At 46.6% G+C, this 20,031-nt stretch overlaps 1 protein-coding gene across 4 annotated transcripts in view; it reads left to right on the forward strand.

Annotated features, from left to right (window-relative positions):
* The window catches only part of SPTBN1 (spectrin beta, non-erythrocytic 1), a 195,498-nt gene extending 176,136 nt beyond the window's left edge, over positions 1–19,362 (forward strand). For all 4 annotated transcript variants that reach the window (XM_061168630.1, XM_061168628.1, XM_061168629.1 and 1 more), the window contains 10 exons: positions 3,094–3,338; positions 4,400–4,538; positions 5,347–5,431; positions 7,246–7,442; positions 8,543–8,655; positions 9,365–9,428; positions 13,738–13,976; positions 15,466–15,639; positions 17,158–17,200; positions 18,028–19,362. In XM_061168630.1, coding sequence (XP_061024613.1) covers positions 3,094–3,338; positions 4,400–4,538; positions 5,347–5,431; positions 7,246–7,442; positions 8,543–8,655; positions 9,365–9,428; positions 13,738–13,976; positions 15,466–15,639; positions 17,158–17,200; positions 18,028–18,246 — 1,518 coding nt within the window. In that variant the 3' untranslated portion in view covers positions 18,247–19,362. The remainder of the gene's footprint in view (positions 1–3,093; positions 3,339–4,399; positions 4,539–5,346; positions 5,432–7,245; positions 7,443–8,542; positions 8,656–9,364; positions 9,429–13,737; positions 13,977–15,465; positions 15,640–17,157; positions 17,201–18,027) is intronic.
* The last annotated feature ends 669 nt before the right edge of the window (positions 19,363–20,031 follow it).

Genomic DNA, 20,031 nt, shown 5'->3' on the forward strand with positions numbered 1-20,031 from the left:
GTATAATCACTCTCTTAATTCACACTCTCATTCCTGCACAGTTAACTGCTTAGTCTTATGTCTATTAGATGAAAAATAAATTGTATCTGCCTTTTCCCTTAAATTTCAAGATCTTAGAGAAGAAGTCCGTTTTCTTAAAGATACCAGCCCTGAGGATATCAGGAGGTTTGTTTTTACCTTTTAGAAGCACATCAGTGATCTAGTGCAGGGGTTGGCAGACTTCTTCTGTAGAAGCCCAGACAGTACAGATTTTTGGTTTTGTGGGACATACAGTCCGTTACAATTACTCAGCTCCGCCATCGTAGCATAAAGCAGCCACGGACAATCCGAAAGTGAAGGGCGTGGCTGTGTGCCAGCAAAGCTTTATAAAAACAGGGAGCCCAGATTTGTCGTGGGCCAGCCCCTGATCTAGTGTGCCAGCCTTCTCTGGTGTGCTTTGGCGTTTGTTCTGTGGAAGGACCACCTTTACTGCTGTTGTCTTCCCCTTAGTTTGCCCCTTCTAGAAGCAAAGGTAGGTCACAGCTGGGGTCCATTCACGTTAAGTGCCTTCCCCTTTTCCATCCTGGAGGTAGAAGGTGTGGAGGGAATATTTAAGAGATTTGTGGAGTGGCTGAGGGTCTGCATCAGGCAGAATTTAAAAGCGCCCACCATGCATTGTGCGGGTTTCCAGTCTTTCCTTCACGGCTGGCGGATTCTCCATTCAGAAGCTTGTCAGCTTCCTGTTCAGTGGCTCTCACTGCGTGTAAGGTCCTGGAGCACCATGTGAGCGCGTAGGGATCCTGAGCCATGCGGTCTGACGTGCACGTGCGCTTAGAGCATGGCCACCAGAGAAGGGCCGACCCTGGCTTGAATTGAGCCTGTCATGCTGTATCGCTGCAAGTTTAATTTCCTTCCTTAGCTTCGGTTCCCTAATGCTTTAAGGACTGCAGTGTGTATTGTTACAGTTTTTAAAAAGCTTAAGAGAACTTCTGGAATGCCTGGAAGCCTTATTAGCAGCAGGTCTTTCCTCTGCACCTGTAAAATCATTTACTTTTAGAACTTCAGGAGACTCCAGAGATGGTAGAGTTGCTCCTTCATTTTTCTTTTTCGTTAAATCCCTTCACTTTGTGAGGCTCAGAGAGATGCAGGAGCCCACTGAGAGTCCAGGAACGTCCAGGGCAGGAATCTGTTCCGTCAAGCCTGATAGTCTGCACCTCACCATACCCGCTGGGCCAGGCCATTTCAGCCACAAAAGTATGCATGCCCCTCCTGCAGTTAGAGCAGAAGGGAGGGCTCCCGGTGCAGCCTTCAGAAGCCGACAGCGTTTCCTCCTTGACTGCTTTACTCTTAATGCCAGCTGACCCGCCACCATCCTCCATTCTGTGTAGGAACAGTGGACATGAGGGAACCTGATGACAGTCTGCCGTGACTCCTCAAAGCAGTAGTTAATTCTAGCGGGAATTTCTGCTTTTGCTCTCCTCATCTACCTTGTTTGTTGTTGTGAGAACAAATTGAAAACAGCTGGAGGCCCAGGAAATTTTTTTTTTTTTTTAACTTGTTTGGAAAGATTTGGTTAGTCATATAGGAGATAAGCTTTTCAAATAATTTCCTAGGAACTTGCTTATTGTCATTTGAGTTAATACCTGAGCCATATTTAAAGAATGTTTCCAAAAGTCTCTTAGGATATGGAAATCAAATCACCAGGGAAACCAAACCCCATTGATTCTTCTTTGCATCTCTTGCAGAAATTTGTTTTCCTTACCTACCACCACCTAGAGCCTTTTGAGTGATCAGGGTCGGTACACCTCCCCACAAGCCCCAGTGTCCATCCCCCCCGTGATGTTTGTCCACATACTCCCCTCACGGACATCTGAAGGCTGCTATCATTCAGGATGGCTGTTGACTTCAGACTTTGATCAGTAAATGAAGATTGAGTGTGCGCTCCCCATACATGTATATTTTAAATTAGATGTTGTGCACGAGTATGGCATTACTAATACGTACTTTATATAAAACATAAGAGAAGGAAATTTTTGAATACAAAATAAGCCACGGTTATTAGTTTCTCTTGTAAAGGTGTATCTGTCCTCCACTACCACCCTCGCCCGCAACAAAAAGGTGAAAGCCGTTTCTTGTTTTTTTCCCCCTTTTTACACAGAAAATATTGATATTATGTACACTCTCTGGGCTTTGCTTTCTCTACATAGCCGTCATCTTGGAGTACTTCTCATATGAGTACACAGAGCCCTTCCGCATTCTTTTTCATGACTGCCTGGGAGCCTGCTGTATGAATGTGCCATTGTCATTTAACCAGTCCCTCATGGACGAACAGATACTTTATTTTCAGTCTTTTGCATTTACAGACATTGGTGCAATAAATAACCTTATGTGTATTTCATTTCCTAAAAGTGCAAGAGTATATGTAGGATAAATTCCCCAAAGTGGAATCATAAAATCAAAAGGCGCACACATTTATAAGTTTGGTGGGTACTGCCTGTGCCTGCTTGTAGGAGCTGTAACCTTTTGTCCCATCAGCAGTGAATCAGCTCACTGACATATACATCATCAAGCTTGATTTTTTGCCAACTAGGAGATGACAAATTACAGTATCTCCATGTAGCATATTTTCATATGACTCATTGGCATTTCTTGTTCTCCAGAGTTTTTATTGAAGTTTGGCTGGTTAAGATTTTACCTTCTTTGGCATCAGCATTTTTAACTACATTAAATGCTGCTTTTTTGTTTTTCACGTTGGAATGTGCTGTTGTGGGAGCTCTTACAGGTGATACATACATTGTTTTCAACAGCAGCATCACATAGCTAATGGAAAAGGTGTTTTCAAAATGAGTTCTTGATGGCAGTTTCTCATTCCTGATTAAAAAAAACACCGTCTGTACCATGCAGGAGCAGATTAGGTGTTTATCCTTTACTGTATCTGGGTGCATACCGTGTGTTTCTGTGCCGTCTTCACATCCTGGGCCACCTCCAGGGACCTTTCCCGACCAGGGCTCCCATCAGCGCGAAGGCAGAATAGTGTGCAGAGGGGGAGTGGGAGGCCGGGTGGTGGCGCGGAGGCCCAGCTCTGAGCCGTCTCGTCTCCTGGCGGCTTCACAGGTGAGACAGCTGCAGGAGGATGCAGCCCGCCTCCAGGCCGCCTATGCGGGCGACAAGGCCGAGGACATCCAGAAGCGGGAGAACGAGGTCCTGGAAGCCTGGAAGGCCCTGCTGGACGCCTGCGAGGGCCGCAGGGTGCGGCTGGTGGACACGGGGGACAAGTTCCGCTTCTTCAGCATGGTGCGCGACCTCATGCTGTGGATGGAGGATGTCATCCGGCAGATCGAAGCCCAGGAGAAGCCACGGTAACGCTGCCGGCCTCCCGGCTGGGCCCTGCCCCAGAGCTTCAAGGCCAAAGCGGGGGCGGGGAGGGGTTTTGGGGGCGCCGCCACTGTTCCACTTGTCTCCTGCACACGGTTGTCAGGGAACGAGGGGCCCAGTGTAGTCGAGCCCTGTGGAGCCCTCCCCATTTCTCCCCGACCTTGTCCCCTGGGTCCACCCTCACCGCTGGCATGAGATGGCTTTTCTGAGTTCTTTTTCTGTGTCTGTCAGATCAGAAACCACTCTATCCCTTTTCAGACATATTACTAAAGGTGCCTCTTACACTCAGCATCTGCTTTAATGGTGTCTCGGGATTCGTATTTAGTATTTGTTCTGTGTCTTCTCTTTGGCCATGTTTCATGCAAAGCGGTGAAGAGGAGCTAGTGGGTGTACAAGCAGGCACATATACAGCCTCCTGTTCCCCACTGCCAGCTCCAGCCCTCACCGTAACTGAGAAATGGACTGTGCCCCAAAAGAAGAAATATGGTTATTATATACATGAAGCAGTTGTGTTTCCTTAGGTCAGGACTTCCCAGTCAGTCGGTTTTGATGGATGAGACCTTCTCACGGCTCTGCCAGTCGCTGATTGCTTGGCTGGTTCCTGCTCTGTGTGTCTTCAGGTCTAAATAAGGAGACAGTATTTGCTGCTCTTTAGAACACACACGTCCTGAACCTTCGGCGGCTAACTCACTGGGGTACAATTGGGGACACCTGTCACTGCCTCTGTACCTTCTTGAAGAGTCTGAAGTGCATTTCAAAGTAAAAGGTTGAACAGAGATCCAGTGGTTTTTCTGGTCTCCACCTAGAAAAATTGTTTAAGCGCACACACAAAAATAAAAGTAGCCTTATTCTCAGTGTTAGGTTGTGAAGCTGTGCCTGAGTTACACCATCGTTGTGGTGCAGCTCAGTGACCCAGCCTGCGCTCAGACTGTGAATCAGATACTGTGCCGCCAGTTTCCTTCAAATTAATTAACGTGTTTTGAAACCTACACGTTTATTTGAAAAGCTTGGTCTCCTAAAGGAAGTATCGTTTGTGTAATTTTAGGGATGTGTCCTCTGTTGAACTATTAATGAATAATCATCAAGGTATCAAAGCTGAAATCGATGCTCGTAATGACAGTTTCACGACCTGCATTGAACTTGGGAAATCGCTGCTGGCGAGGAAGCACTACGCATCAGAGGAGGTAGGATGCGGCTTCGCTCTGGGGCCCCTGGGGTGAGCGCAGCTGGTGTTCAGATGTACAGTGACTCACTCTTGTGAGCGTATGAGTATACACACTTGTGTGTGTATGTGTGTGTGGGCATATATAGACACACACACAGAAATCTATGCTTACATTCACACACACACATGCACACACTTATATGTCTTTCAGAGCTCCTTGCTGCTTTCCTGTATGTGTAGAATAAGACAGGCAAGTCTCTAGGTGTAGAGCCAATCAATCCATGGCATAGAAGACAATTTTTGAGGGCCTCTGGTCAAGGGTTCGTCCTCTCTCACCTCCTCCATCAGTTCTCGAAGGTGTCACCCCTTCTCTGTCACCTGTGCCCTAGATCTGTTTGCTCTTTAGTGGATGGTTGCTAAGTCGAGTTGGGATGCTGGTGACACAGAGGTGAGTGGTTATCAGTGTGAGGCCTCCGAGAGCTCAGGGCTTTGCCCCTCTCACCGCCCCCCGCTCTTAACTTGAGTGTGTTCGCCACAGGGAGCCCCGGAGTCTGGAGGGGACTCAGTGCATTGTAGGCCTCCTCACGACAGAGCAGCTTTGGGTGGAGCCCGGCCTTCCTCCCAGCCCCTTCTGGAAGGAACGTCGCCATGCTTTTCTCTCCTCTCCCAGTATGCAGATCGACTGAGCAGTCCTTAGATCTTTCCTGCCTTAGTGGTGGTCTCTACATAAAAAGTGTTTTTCTTATATGAAGCGGCCCATCAAGGGGCAGACTAGGAGGATGTGATCTAGTCTACTAAGATGTCCTTGGGGTCCTCTCTTCTCACAGATCAAGGAGAAGTTACTGCAGTTGACGGAAAAGAGGAAAGAAATGATTGACAAGTGGGAAGACCGATGGGAATGGTTAAGACTGAGTAAGGATGTACCTAATCTCTCTGCTCTTTTTGGGTCCCCACTGAAAGCAAGCCAGTTTATTTACCTGCTTTAATTGATTTGATATGATGTTATCTCTTAATGATTTTTGGAGTCTTTCTGCATGCTGCTTTTTTAATGTCCTATTTCACCATTTCCTGCTAGTAAGTATTTTTAAGTAGTTCCCTGTGACATATTCATTATCTTTCATCTCATCATTGACCTCAGTGTTGTGAGCGGGGTCTGAGTGTGTAGGAACAGTATGGGGACGACAGGATGTGGCATCCCTCTGGGAGAGTGCAGACAGGAGCCCCTTCTCCTCCAGTTATCTTTAAGAAGAATTGTTACTGTGGAGTCAAGAAGATGGAAAGTTGGCTTGTTAGGTCTTATGAAAGCTAACAACGATAAAGATTTTGCAGTGAACCAGGCATTATTCTAAGTGTTTTATATGTTTTTCTTTATTGACTTCCCACAATAACCCTCTGAGGTAGAGTCTATTTTTAATCTCATTTTATAAAGGGAATATGTGAGCTAACACAGAGTTTATAATATACAGTGTTGGGAATAGCATTTATGATTGGTATGAACTGCAAAGGTAGCCCAACTGAAGCATTATTTACCACACTTTGCCATTCTGTGTTTGGGGCTCCGGGCTCTGTCCTTATATTATATTATATAACCTTATTCTCAGGCACCAGGAGTGCTTTCTAGAAGCAGAATCCAAGGGGCCTTTTCTGAAAGGTGTGTAAGAGACCTAGTGGAGGCATCTCAATTCTTTTGAAAAAGAAATCCCACTTTTGATCATTCTTTGGATGAGGATTTGGTCTGTAAATTTTGCCAGCTCCCAGGGCAGGTTCAGTTCAGTTCAGTTCAGCAAAACCCAGATTACACTCCACTGTGAACTAGGCACCAGGTTGCATGCTGGGCACTCCTGATGAGGTGACAAGTTTTTCGAGCAGTGGGGGCATCTTCTTGTGCCGTGTTGGAGGCCACCAGGGTGATACCAGTGCTGCCCGCAGTCTTTTTCTTACCTGAATGACCCCAACCGTTGCTGCTTACGGTATAATGAAAATGCCAGCCATAGCGCAGGCAGAGCTGAGGTCTGGCCTGCCTTCTCACAGCTGCAGTGGGTGGAGGTCGTGCTGTGTTTCCTCACGTGTGGAGGGACAGAACGAATAAAGCAGAAGTCTTAGACCATACTGTCCCTACTTTCCATACTGCTTCCAGATCCTTCCCTGCCTCTCAACCCCCCAAAGTAAAACATAGCACTTCCACCTGAGAAAGGGTGATTGGTGAATGGCTCTCCCATCAAGAGTAATCTGGTTATATGTAGATTGTGAATTCTTCAGGGCTCTGAGGCTTACCTCACTGAAGTAGGGCTGAGTGAGCAGAGCATACCTCCTGGCCCTGCATGGCCGTATAGTAGCCACTGCCCACATGGGGCTCTTCAGAACTTGCAACATGGCTGGTCCAAATTAAGATGTGCTCCAAGTATAAAATACATGTCGGATTTCAAAGACAGAGGAAAAAGAAGACGTAACACAACTCAGTTAATTTTTATACTGATTACGTGTTGAAATAACAGTTATATCAGGTTGTCTAAAATATGCATTTGAAATCAACTTCACCTGTTTTTAATGCGGCTGCTGGGAAGGTTAAAGTTGTACACGTGTGGCTCACATGACGTTTATGTGGACAGCGCAGGTCTAGACTAGACTGTAAGCTGGTTGTGCCGGCAGCTGCCAGCAGAGGGCAGCGCCACCCTGAGCTGCCGAGTCACCCTGCCCTCCACACTCACTCTTGGCTCCCTGTGCAGTCTTGGAGGTCCATCAGTTCTCAAGGGACGCCAGTGTGGCCGAGGCCTGGCTGCTCGGACAGGAGCCCTACCTCTCCAGCCGAGAAATAGGCCAGAGCGTTGACGAGGTGGAGAAGCTCATCAAGCGCCACGAGGCTTTTGAAAAGTCTGCAGCGACCTGGGACGAGAGGTTCTCCGCCCTGGAAAGGCTGACGACAGTAAGTGGGCCCTGGGAGCTGGGGTGCTCTGCCGTGGTTCCCGTGGGCAGCCTCTCCTTCCTGCTCACCTCCTAGGCTAGGGAGCTCAGGTCATTGCTCTGATTTTAAAAGCAGTAAGGATCTTCCTGGAGTTGGTGTTTCTCTTGGTACAGGACGTGGGGAGATGGTCCAGGGCTCCTGCCCCCTCAACCACTTGCTGGGCACCTAGGTCTGTGGTCACTTCCTGTCTGGGAATTGATCGATTGGGATTTGCTTTTCTCTTTTGATCTACTTTTCTTCCTGTATCTCATAGAAGCCGTGGTTTCTAGGGAGCCTTACAGTTTTCTTCCGATTTCAGGATTAGAATATTCCCATCAAGCACTAGTAGCTCGATCTTAGACCACTGAAAACTCTCCCCAGTCCTGATAATCTCTTCTGCTAAAATAAAGGCCTTAGAATAGGCCTTGCTCACTGGTGTTTTCTCTCCCAAGACACTTGCACTCCTGGTGGAAAGCTGATTCTTTATGGTGTGCTTCCCGATTTCTCCAGTTGTGGGCATCTAAAATGTACCTGTACACATGTGTGTTAAAACGGAATACTTTTGGTACATGCATATGGCTCATGAAATGGCTTAGTTCCAGTTAGTCTATTTCGTGGCTTTTTTTAATGTGTTATTGGGGTTTGGCTGAACCTGAATCCCTACCGCAGCACAAGAAGCCTTTGTGCGAATTATTGCAGCTCTAACTCAGTGGTGTTTGATCTCTGATGAGAAGTCCAGCACGGACCCTCATGCTCAGGTACTTTCTTCCTCAGCAAAGTTGAGAGCTGCAGAGTTCATTTAGAAACTAAACCCGACGTCCCGGGGGCACACACAACTCACAGGGGCTTCTGCCAGCCCATAGAATGGATCTGTTTCATCACTCAGACCTCTGTTTCCTGTGGTTTGGGGTTGTAGCTGCAGTTCTTATGACCTTAACGAGATTTTGCTTAGGACGTTAGAGCTTCTGGTTGTCCCGCGTGATCCAGCGTAGACCGCTCAGACAGGAGGGTTTGCCTGGAGCCCTCTCCTTAAAAGAGGCAGAGTTTGGGGCTCTGCCACACATCAGCGTGTTCTCCCTCAGTTGGAGCTACTGGAAGTGCGCAGACAGCAAGAGGAAGAGGAGAGGAAGAGGCGGCCGCCTTCTCCTGAGCCGAGCTCGAAGGTTTCCGAGGAGACCGAGTCCCAGCAGCAGTGGTGAGTCACGGGCAGCCCGCCCACTTCAGTCTCAGCTTCAGTGACAAGAGAGGTTTAGGGAGCACACTTTCTAAGCCCGTGCTGATGTGCCCTTCCTGTTAGTCACTTCTGAAGACTACTGAGACTCTCTCTGTACAGTCACCCCTGGATAATATTTGAGGACAGTGACTTGTTCACAGTCACGTTGCTATGTTGGTAGCGGAAGTGGAATGTCGACAGCAGCCATCTCTGCTGTGCACATGTGTGTGTACACACACACACACACACACTTAGAATTTCCACATGAGTAAATGGATGGAGTGAACTACCCAGATTTCAGGCCAGTGATTGTGTGGTGATGCTTTCTGAAAGTTCTGGGTGACTTTCACACGAAGGGCAGAAATTACTCTATATTTCTGAAAGGCTGATTATTTAGCTGGGGTCCAAGCTCCATGACAACCCTGAATGCCACCTTTATGGGCAGGGATGCCTGTGGTCTTACTCTCTATCTAGAGTCAATTTGAATCACTTAAAGAGTTTTTAGAAAGAAATCACGTCATGTGAAAGAGGGCTGCATATGTTTTCCTGAGAGAGGGGCTCTAATAAAGTTGACTTGTGTTCTCCCCCGTCTTCTTCTCTTTCTCCTCCTCTTTTCTTCCCCCCTCCCCTCCCTCCTTCCCCCTTTCCTCCTCTTCTCTCCTCTGTCTTCTTTCTCCCCCTTCCCCAACAGGGATACTTCAAAAGGAGAGCAAGTTTCCCAGAATGGTTTGCCGGCTGAACAGGGATCTCCACGGGTTAGTTACCGCTCTCAAACCTACCAAAACTACAAAAACTTTAATAGCAGACGGACAGCCAGTGACCAGCCGTGGTCTGGACTGTGAAGTTCGCTACCATTTGTCAAGAACCATTCTTTCCAAATCCTGTTGGTTTGACCTTTTGGCTTCCACTTCACCCACAGTGTTAAAAATTTTACTTAATTCATAGCCTTCCTTGGTTTCATATTTGTTTGCGTTTAATTCATGTTTATTTGAGTTTTTTAACTGATGGATGCTCAGTTGCCTGAAAGCAACATACGTATTTTTTGTTTATTTATCGTGAGCTTTTTACTTTATTAAGATTTTGCAGCGAAAGCCTTACGTGAGTAATTGAAATTAAATGAGATTACAGCAAAACGAAGAAGAAAACTAGAATCTGACAGGTATGACACATCCAGTTATACTAACAGGGTGCAGTCCTGCACTATACGTAGCCCCCTTTACAGAGTTATTAACCTGCAGTAGTTCACTAGGAACTGAGGAGGGAGACTTCCAGTACTAAGATTAAAACCTAGAGTCAGCTGTGTAACATTCCGTAAAGGATGCATTCATTTATTGAAAATGATAAAAAAAAAAAAAAGTTGAATCTACTTGGGAGGGTTTTTTAAACTTTAGGCGCAGAATCTGAACGGTTTTGAGACCCTCGGATCATTTATTACTTTTTTACAAACCAGGTCCTCTCTTTATTTTTTTCTGCCAAGTCCTGAACTGAGAATTGTAGGCTCGCTTGCAGCAGATAATGCAGCCAGCCTCAGGAGTCAGGGGCCCACTGACTGCTGCCACCACCTCTGTCTGGGTCACTGTCGGCACCGCCGGGACGTGGGATGTGGCAGGTGTGGCAGCGCTTCTCGGCCCATTGGGGAAGCCTGCCTACCAGACTTCCACGCCTCTCCGTTCAGTTGATGACTTCAGGGTGTCAAACTGTTTAAATTTTTCAAACAAATGGAACAAAAGCCATTCTGGTTCACCCTGATTACTTGAACGACGCACTTGGAGGAACCGCCCCAGGAGCTGTTGCCTGCCTCCAGGCTCCAGAAGTCCTTCAGTGTCTCTGTAGACAGAGACTCCGTTGTATGTCTTGTATGGATCTTCTGATTCATTTTTCGTTTTCCTCTGACCTTTTGTGACGCTCTCTAATAAAGAGTCGTTTAGGATGACATTTATCAGACCACCAGCAGGGATTTGAACATGTTTTAACAGAAATTCTGTTCACCAAACCAAGCCCATATTACATCAAAGCCTTGTGAGACATTCACTTGCTCATTTGCCATATTTAGATGTTAGTGGAATCAGAAAACCTGTTTTGATATGTGTTCTCCATGAGTTAAGTCTAATTTGTCTTTTCATTTCATGATGCATGTCTTTTTTTTTTCTTTTGTCAGGATAACATCATATAGCATCTTGTTTGTTGTTTCCTCATTTCTATGTACATATCTATCTACTTGCGACCGTAGATGGGTATATAGATAGATGCCAAGCTTCTTATGTTCTGGGAGTAGTATGCACCATTATTGGGTCTCTGCCTTAAAACACACCAAAATTCATTTTAGAAAAGAAACTACTGCTTCATCTTTGGTGATTAGGGAGCCCTGACGTGTGTTTCTGGCTCCAAATGATATGTGTCATTGATCTATATGTATATATGTGGTGTGTCCATATATATATGTTTAAATTTTGTATCATGAGGACTAATACCCAATTTTATGCCTTTCGTATTCAGAAGACCAAAAACAAAACAAAACAAAACAAAGCCACATAAGCACACAGGAAAGGAGTGCTGTGATGCTTTTGGCATTTGTTCTCCTGCCTATTTTTATCTAGATTTTTAAATTGTAGCTTGCCAGACAAATTTTTAATTGTAATTGGATTGTATCAGAAGAAGAAAAGCTGTTTTCATTCTTCTGAGTTACAGTGCAGAGACTCAAGTTAATGAACTTGAAAATAGTGTTGCTTCTTGCACTTAGAAAACCAATCAGGTGTCCCTTGTGCTACTAGTTGTCACGTTGCATTTATGTTCACCTCCTGATTGAAATATCTCAGGTGTACGCAGCCACTAATCGCTAAAGAGAAGCAACGTGGGGTGGGGGTGGGGGTGTATCCACATGTACCCACTGTTCGGTCACAGCACTACGATTTGCTTTTGATGTTTGTCTCTAGTGGCGTGTTGTCTGTTGGCATGCTTAAGCACATGTCCATTAAAATTCATTTTGTTCCTTTTATTTTCCTTGTTTTCTTGGTTAGTGATTCATTTGCATAAACATTAATTATCTCTGCATACTGGTTTGGGGTTTTCTCTTTCCTTCTAACTCTAAAGAAAAAAATTTTTGCTGCAGAATTTCCCCCAGAAGGGGCTTCCCCTGGCCGTCACCTACCTTGAAGTTTGACCAAGTGTGATAAATTTTAGCCTTTTTCCAGTAAACATTCCTCTATCCAGGTCACTGCTGTCACTAGCAGTTTTTGAGTCACACCTGCAGCACTAATTTTTTTTGTTTAACCTGGTTTCTATAGACACTAACCCCATGTCTCCCTGGACTCATGCCTGGCACAGGCCTTCCAGACCGATCTCATACTTCTTCCCAACCAGAAGTTTCCTGAAATCTCACACTAGAACAGATGTGTCAACCTTAAAATCCACTCACTTACTTTTGACTCGGGGGTTTTGTTTTTTTGGTTACTATTTCCCCTTTGTCTCTCCTTTAAAAGGGAAAGGCAAGAGAGATATTTAAATAGCCTTTTTCTTATAAGCACTGGTCGACAGGCTGTCACTTGCAAGGCCAGGATAATCACTATGCATCTCCCCCCTGTGCCTTTCTACCCTAAGAATCCTTTTTCCACGTTGCTGTGTGGATAAAGGGTTCTAATCACAGACACCCTTCAAGTGCGTAGCTTCTAGTCTTACCTTAAACCCCGCTGCAGACAGTGATCATTTGTATAGACAGAGTATAAACTTGACTCCCAGCCCACCACTTAGATAAGGCCCAACAGGACATCCCAGTTCCTGGGAGTTGATGTATCGGATGTTCAAGCGGTGGTGGCCAGTCTCCCCTTGATCCTGTTGAGGTTGTTGCTGCTAATTTTGCTGTCACCTGGTTCTGGGCAGCAGAGGTGGGGGACGTATCTAATGAGCGTGCCGTTGACACCTCCATGTTTGTCCGTGTACGAAGGGTGCAGGTTGTCTGTAATCCACTAAAGCATCAGCCACACCCAGCTTTAGTAACTCGCTAATCCCACACCCTGGGTGTATCAGCCAGGGACCGCTTCAGTTCATGGTACACAGTTGATGGCACACAGGCTGAAAGCGATAATGAATGGAGACCCTACTGCATTTCCCAAGCCGAAAAGCCATGAGGGTTACAATATAAATGAGCTTGGGAAGGAACAGCTCCCGAAGACGTCTCCAGCCTGAAGGGTCAGAGCCGCTGGAAGCCTGGCTGTCTGGGCTTTCTCGTCTCAGTGCAGCAAGGCACCGTGATCAACCAGCACGTGATGGGGAAGGCCCTGGTTCTGTCTTTGTTTGGGGGTAAATAGCTGTGTGGTGTTGAGTGACTGTGATTGGCTTTTCCAGCTCCTTTAACACAAACTACAACCCACTCACGATACAACTTCGGCAGATGTGGTTAAATTGATGTTCGTTGACTTGCCTCATTTCCTTCCAGCTCTTAAGTTCCAAAGTCTAACGGGGATGGTAGATGTGAAATGCATGATTGCCGTCCTAATTTCTGCATGTGTTTATGACGATGTGTCGAGGGGTGGTGGGAGGAGAGCCGAAGAGCATTTTCAGAAACCAAAGGTCTTTCTTGTCTGACTTTGGGGGAATGCCGTGTAGTACTGATAGAGTTGTCTATCCATCTGTTTGTGAATGCCCTTTCGCTTCAACTTCCAGCCCTTCTGGTGGCGTCCTTGGTTGTAAGGTGGCTGCTGTATAACGTCCACTCTCTCATATTTAATATGTGTGATTGTTAACTGTTGTCCTTTTGTTTTAAAGTAACCATAAGAGGAAATGATCAGAGTTCTATTAGAGAAAATGGATTGATCAGAGGAACAGAGTGCAGTAAAACTCATCCTGCCATTTCGCTTTTCCATTTCCCCGTAAACGGGCGGGTATTAATCCATTCCCACCTTCTAATGTCCTTGGTGTCCAGCTGGCTTTGTGGGATGTGCAATGGTTTTACTGTACTGCCTCGATCTGTGCCAGGCATTTATACACAGCCACGTGTGCGAGTCAGAGCGTATGTGGTCACCCCTGGGGCTCACGGGGTTAGCTGAACGGCCTCTCCGCTGTCCCTAGATGGCAGAAACGGTGGACACGAGCGAAATGGTCAATGGCGCTGCAGAACAGAGGACAAGCTCGAAAGAGTCCAGCCCCATCCCCTCTCCCACCTCCGAGCGCAAAGCCAAGACTGCCCTCCCGGCCCAGAGCGCTGCCACCTTGCCGGCCAGGACCCAAGAGATGCCTTTGGCCCAGATGGAAGGCTTCCTGAATCGGAAGCACGAATGGGAGGCCCACAATAAGAAGGCCTCAAGCAGGTAACAGCACAGAGGCTGAGGCGGTCCCGGGGGAAGTCGGCCCATTAAGAGGTGGAGGTGGGCCATTCTTGATCGAAAGGGGAGTGTGTGTTTATGTGGTTGATTTGTTCTGTAGCTTCCCAGGCATTACATCCTTCTCGGGACTGACATTGGGAAGTGGGAGTAGTGTGCTTTTTTTTTTTTTTTAATTTATTTATTTATGGCTGTGTTGGGTCTTCGTTTCTATGCAAGGGCTTTCTCTAGTTGTGGCAGGCGGGGGCCACTCTTCATCGCGGTGCGCGGGCCTCTATCGCGGCCTCTCGTTGCGGAGCGCAGGCTCCAGACGCGCAGGCTCAGTAATTGTGGCTCACGGGCCCAGTCGCTCCGCGGCATGTGGGATCTTCCCAGACCAGGGCTCGAAGCCGTGTCCCCTGCATTGGCAGGCAGACTCTCAACCGCTGCGCCACCAGGGAAGCCCCAGTAGTGTGCTTTTTTATTCACCGAGAGAAGGAAGAGTTAAGTGTGTGTGGGAACAACAAGAAGAGGCCTTAGTAGTTCCTCCTGAGAAGGAATATTGCTAGATTGAGGTGGGGGAGTCTTCCCTAGAGTGAAATGATTTCACTGTTGTTTCCCTCCTGGGGGATGTGTTAAGACATTCACTATTTCCCCTACCTTATCTCCATATCAGTCTTTATATTCGTTATCTCCATTTTACAAATGAAGAAACTGAGGCTCTGGGAGGTTAAGAAAGCTCACTCTGTGTAATAACTTAGTAAATGGCACAGCTAGGGTAAAACTCAACTGACTCCACAGCCTGTGTGCTTAACCAGTAAACTAAACTGCCTGGGGCCACCATGTACAGTTGTACAGGTTGTACACTGTACAAGGGAATCCCATCTAAGAGCTGCCATCCACATTGGGGACATTATAGATTTGTTAATACAGGCAGGTGGCAGTAAAGTGTCTTGTTCTAATAAAAGCAGTATATTAGGACAGTTTGCCGTACCCTGGGGGAAAGGCTACCTTTTTCTAATTCAGCCAGTGTACCATAAGTGCTAGTGGCCCTGGGTCTGCCTCCCCCTCCCTGTCACGTTGCCAGGCCACTTCATTACAGAATGAAGCTGAGGTGGAAGAGCTGCTTAAGGACAGGCATGTTTCCAGTAAGGAGCTTGGCCTGTACCCTGTTACCACAAGAGTGTACCAAACACCAGCAAAAGTCTTTCCCGTCAGAGCCAAGAATACCTTTATTTAATGAAAGAGGGCACCGTGGTTTTCTTCAAACTCAGAGTGAGAAGTGGCCCTCAAAAACCTGCCACTAGCAGTACGTGTCTTGTCTTGGGAGTCCACAGAGGAATTTTGTTCCATTGCGTATTTTTAGCAGGATTTAGGAAGGGCCTTTAACAGGGGATCATGCCATGTTGTGTGAGGATCGTTTTCGTGTTAATCAGACCCTTAGTTCTTGAAGGGAGTGTGGAGCAGAAACTTGAAGTTCCTTTTTTTTACTGCTTAGGTCCTGGCACAATGTTTACTGTGTCATAAATAACCAAGAAATGGGTTTCTACAAAGATGCAAAGACAGCTGCTTCCGGAATTCCCTACCACAGCGAGGTCCCTGTGAGTTTGAAAGAAGCCATCTGTGAAGTGGCCCTTGATTACAAAAAGAAGAAGCACGTGTTCAAGCTAAGGTGAGCGTTGCCAGAGAGTGGGTGTGTGTTTATTTTCACTCTGGGGGTTGGTTTTCTTAGATAGATGCTGTGATCAGTTGATTCCTCTCCTCTGCCATTTAAAAAATCACCAACAAAGTGACAAACTGGATAGGCACACGTCTTGGTTAGGATCTCTGGGCTCGGTGGCCGGTTAACGGCACAACTGAACATGGAAGAAAAGGAGCTTTCCTTTTTATAAGCTGGAACTTAGTGTTTCCTGAGACAAGGTGAGCTAGTCACTTTTCACAGTTTAAGGGGAGCTTAGAAAAATAGTTTCCCCGTCTTTGCAGCTAATCCAGACCCAGGAGATGCTGTTCTTTGCTCATGACTTATCTGGAGATGGGTCAAGTGAGTCATCCCGGAGCCAGGTGGAGACAAACAGGAAGGGGCGGGAGGGGGGCCCTGTGCTCCCCTGACTCACCCAGCGGATGTTCCAAATGCCTCTGGAACCATTCAGTTCCAAATGTCTCTACCCTGTACAACACATACGACTCCCAACAGAGTGGATCCAAGCTCTGAAGTTCTGCTTGTACTTGGGAATGGGCAGAAAAATCCGTTTTTCTTTTAAAAGCGTGAAAAGCAAACATGTTAGTGGTTAGGATGATACTTAGTCTGATACTAACTTGATCTGTTGCTTTGGGATTTGAAAAGCAAACTTTGGTCCTCAGTTACACGTGAGTCTCATGCCAGCTGGACGAGGCCAAGGACCGCAAATGAGAGCAGTTCAAATGGGGTGATTCTTTGAGCCCTGGACGGACACTGGAGGCAGGCCCCAGGGACCTGGGACGCTTTACACGCTGTAAGACCAGGCACGGCCAGCCTGGCACCCACCCTGGCTGCACGCCAACTTTGTACTTCCTTGATGCAGCTTCAGAGCGTCGGGATATCGGCAGAGGGCATTTACCTCCTCTGCACCGGCAACACCCGCTTCCTCTGGACGCAGCAGAGAAGGAGGGGCCCTCCCAGCCAGCGTCCTCTCCGTGTCACAGCGATAGCCCGGCCAGGGCAGTTTCTCTTGTTCTGAGAGGTGTATAAGAAGAGAAGTCTAGGAGAACTTTTCTGGGTGTCAGTTCAGAAAGCCTGGTATTTGTTAATGTGGGGGATGTAAGTCCAGTGGCAGAATTTCAGGAGGGCCCGTGAGTTTTAAAGAGCTTTCTTCTGTGTTCAGTTTAGAGCAGTGATCGGTCATCCCAGTGGTCTTTGCCACAACAGATCCAGGTGTTGACATGTTCGGAGCTTTTTGGATCCTTCCAGTGATTGAAACACCCATGTTACCTGTGCATATTGGCCCAATTATATGGCTTCTTGATGCCCCGGGGCGCGGCTGCTGGGCCCGTGCAGGCCCCCAGCACAGTGGGCGACGTGTGCAGAGTTCTCACGGGCATTTCTGGTGTGATTCCTGCGGCTTGCTTGTATCCCACATGAGAGTTGGGGGATTTTTTTTTTTTTTTTTTCCTTAAGTTATATTGTGACTGAGTTTCTTCCTTCAAATTACAGACTAAATGACGGCAATGAGTACCTCTTCCAAGCCAAAGACGATGTAAGTTTCTAAGTTTCATTTTTTTCAAATACTTAGAAGTTTGCAAGTGTTGGTGGCCCGATGAGCTTTATTTATGGTGTTCTTCACATAAGTAATGATCCAGTGGTGGCTTCTGTCCTCTGGCCTCCACGGTCATGAACGCTGGCAGGTGTTTGGTTCTCCTATATCTTCTCAGAGGCAGTAAATGTCATCTCGCTGTCCTCCCGCCGCGGCAGGAGAGCTAGTGCAGGGTCCCTTGAAGTCCGCGGAGGAGACCTGTGGGTGAAGCACAGGGAGCAGGTCCCAGGACTGGGTGTGGATCCTGCAGCCCAGCCAGGAGCCTCCCCGTTGCACCCACTGCGCCCCACTGCGTTTAACCAACCATTGCATGGCTGTGCTCCTCCTTGAGAGGAGAGAGGGTCGGCCGATAGGAAAACAACACGTATGCAGGGCTTTAAATTCGAAAAAAGCAACTTCCGTTAAATTTATACAATGTTATGCGTCAAATATATTTCAGTTTAAAAAAGGAAAAGAAAAAGCACCTTCTAGGGTGGGACCTGACACCCTACTGTAGACCCGTCTTCCAGCTCGTCCACATTTGTAGGGCCACATACTAGAGTGAGGACCTTCAGGTACCGTAAACCGAATTCTGGTGAGCGTTCAATCATGTTCACTCCTGTCCTGACAAAGCAGAGGTTCATTTGGGAACTGCTTTCCCCTCTCAGGCAGACACACCGTTCCCAAGCCTTCCAGCCCCCAGAGGCTCACACAGTCACCCAGGGGGACTGAGAGCATCTCGTGCCTGTCCCTCTTAGTTGAGTCTCACCTGTGTCCCCTCCTTCATCCAGGAGGAAATGAACACATGGATCCAGGCCATCTCCTCTGCCATCTCCTCCGATAAACACGAGGTGTCCGCCAGCACCCAGAGCACGCCAGCATCCAGCCGGGCTCAGACCTTGCCCACCAGCGTTGTCACCATCACCAGCGAGTCCAGTCCCGGCAAACGGGAGAAGGACAAAGAGAAAGACAAAGAAAAGAGGTTCAGCCTTTTTGGCAAAAAGAAGTGAACTCCTTTCCGTCACCTCCTGCCCTTCTCTTAACCTTTTCAGTGAAATTCCAGCATGCAAGCTCAGAACCAACACATTACTCTCTGTGCCTAAATGTTCCTCAATGTGGTTGATTTTTTTCTTTTAATTTATAGAGCATTTCTCGGGGGGGTGGGGTGGGGAAAATACACCTAAACACTTTATCTCCAAGTTACAAAAAAGCTTGAGGTGCAGAGGGAAGACCAGATTTTTTTAAACGAAATTATATAGATTAGATCTCAATATTTAAACTGTTCCTCAATTTTGTGAGGCTGTGTTGGAAATAACCCGCCTCTAGTGCTATTGGTATGCAAGGCAGCGGTGCTTAAACAGTATTTCCTGTGTTCACCACAGACAAAATGTACCAACTTCCCAACACCATTCTCTTCCATTTACTTCCAGTGGTTACCTTGAGTCTTGACTATTAGAAGTGCCCACGATGGGTCTAACCTGGAATAAACAGATTGTGTATTATGATCTCGCTGCAGCCACAGTGCAGCTCCATTGTTAACTCTACAGACCAAACCGTTTGTATCTGGCATCACTTACTAACACACGACATGCAGCTCTTCTGCATCAACCTGGACGACGGTTAAGAATGTCGGGATCCAAGAAGGAATAGAAAACTGATACTGTTTTAAATAATCTGTAATTTCAATTTTTTTTTTTTTTTTTTTGCTGAAATACATTATATTGTATGTTTGAGATAATTCTAGTACAAAGTATAATAAAACTAGATGTATAATAAACCCTTTAAATCATTGGTAAGTGTACAAGTGGAACTGAAGCATTTACTGGACAAAGTCCTGTTACCCTAATGGTTACTTGCTTGTGCGTTGCCACACTGTGTTATAATTTGCTTCATTACCTTGCTATTTGATACATAGTGTGCATTTCTCTGTCACTGTAACGATTGTAATGACAAATTTTCATCTTACTGCACAATCAAAATGGCATTGATAGGAATGAACTCCAGAGGCTGGGCCTGAGCAGGGAGGTGGTCACTCAGGCCCGGTGCTCAGTCGTTATGACCTGTACCTCTCGACTTTTGCCCTCTCTGTTAAATATATGCTATGTCATTAAATGCTTTTAAATCTAGCATGGTGGGTAATTGTTGTTTTTCCTCTCCTTGCATGCACGCCATGTAGGGAATTTGCAAAGTGAGAAATAGCAAACGGGAAACATTAGACTGTCCATCTGGGTTCCTATTTCGCATTCTTGTGCATGTCTGGTACCCCAGCTTTGAAAGTTACAATAAACGGAGTAATAAATATGGAATGTTTTGCAGCTGTACATCCAGATTTTATCTTCTATTTATGAAAAAGTTATCAGAGAGCTTGCTAAACCTGAGCTCTGAGGCAAGGGTTAGAAAACGTTATCAGTAAATGGCCAGAGATAAGTAAATGTTTTAGGCTCTGTAGGCCGTACTCTCTCTGTTGAAACTCTGCCATTGTGTAATACAGAGGCAGCCATCGATGATATGTAACCAGTGGGCACGACTGTGTTCTGGTAAAACCTTATGTGTGGACACAGATTTGAATTTCGTATAATTTTCATGTGCCACACCATAGTCTTTTTTGATTTTTTAAAAACATTTAAAATGTAAAATCTGTTTTACACAGATTGTACAAAAACAGATGACAGGCCAGGTGTGGCCCGTGGGCCAGTTTGCTGATGCCAGCGTAGGATCGTGGGTTAGATACGTGTGTGGTACTTGTCCTAGTTTATCTGTGTGTATCGACTCCGTACCACTTGCATGTTTTCTTA

Source organism: Eubalaena glacialis, chromosome 14 (assembly GCF_028564815.1).
Source record: "Eubalaena glacialis isolate mEubGla1 chromosome 14, mEubGla1.1.hap2.+ XY, whole genome shotgun sequence".
NCBI lineage: Eukaryota > Metazoa > Chordata > Mammalia > Artiodactyla > Balaenidae > Eubalaena > Eubalaena glacialis.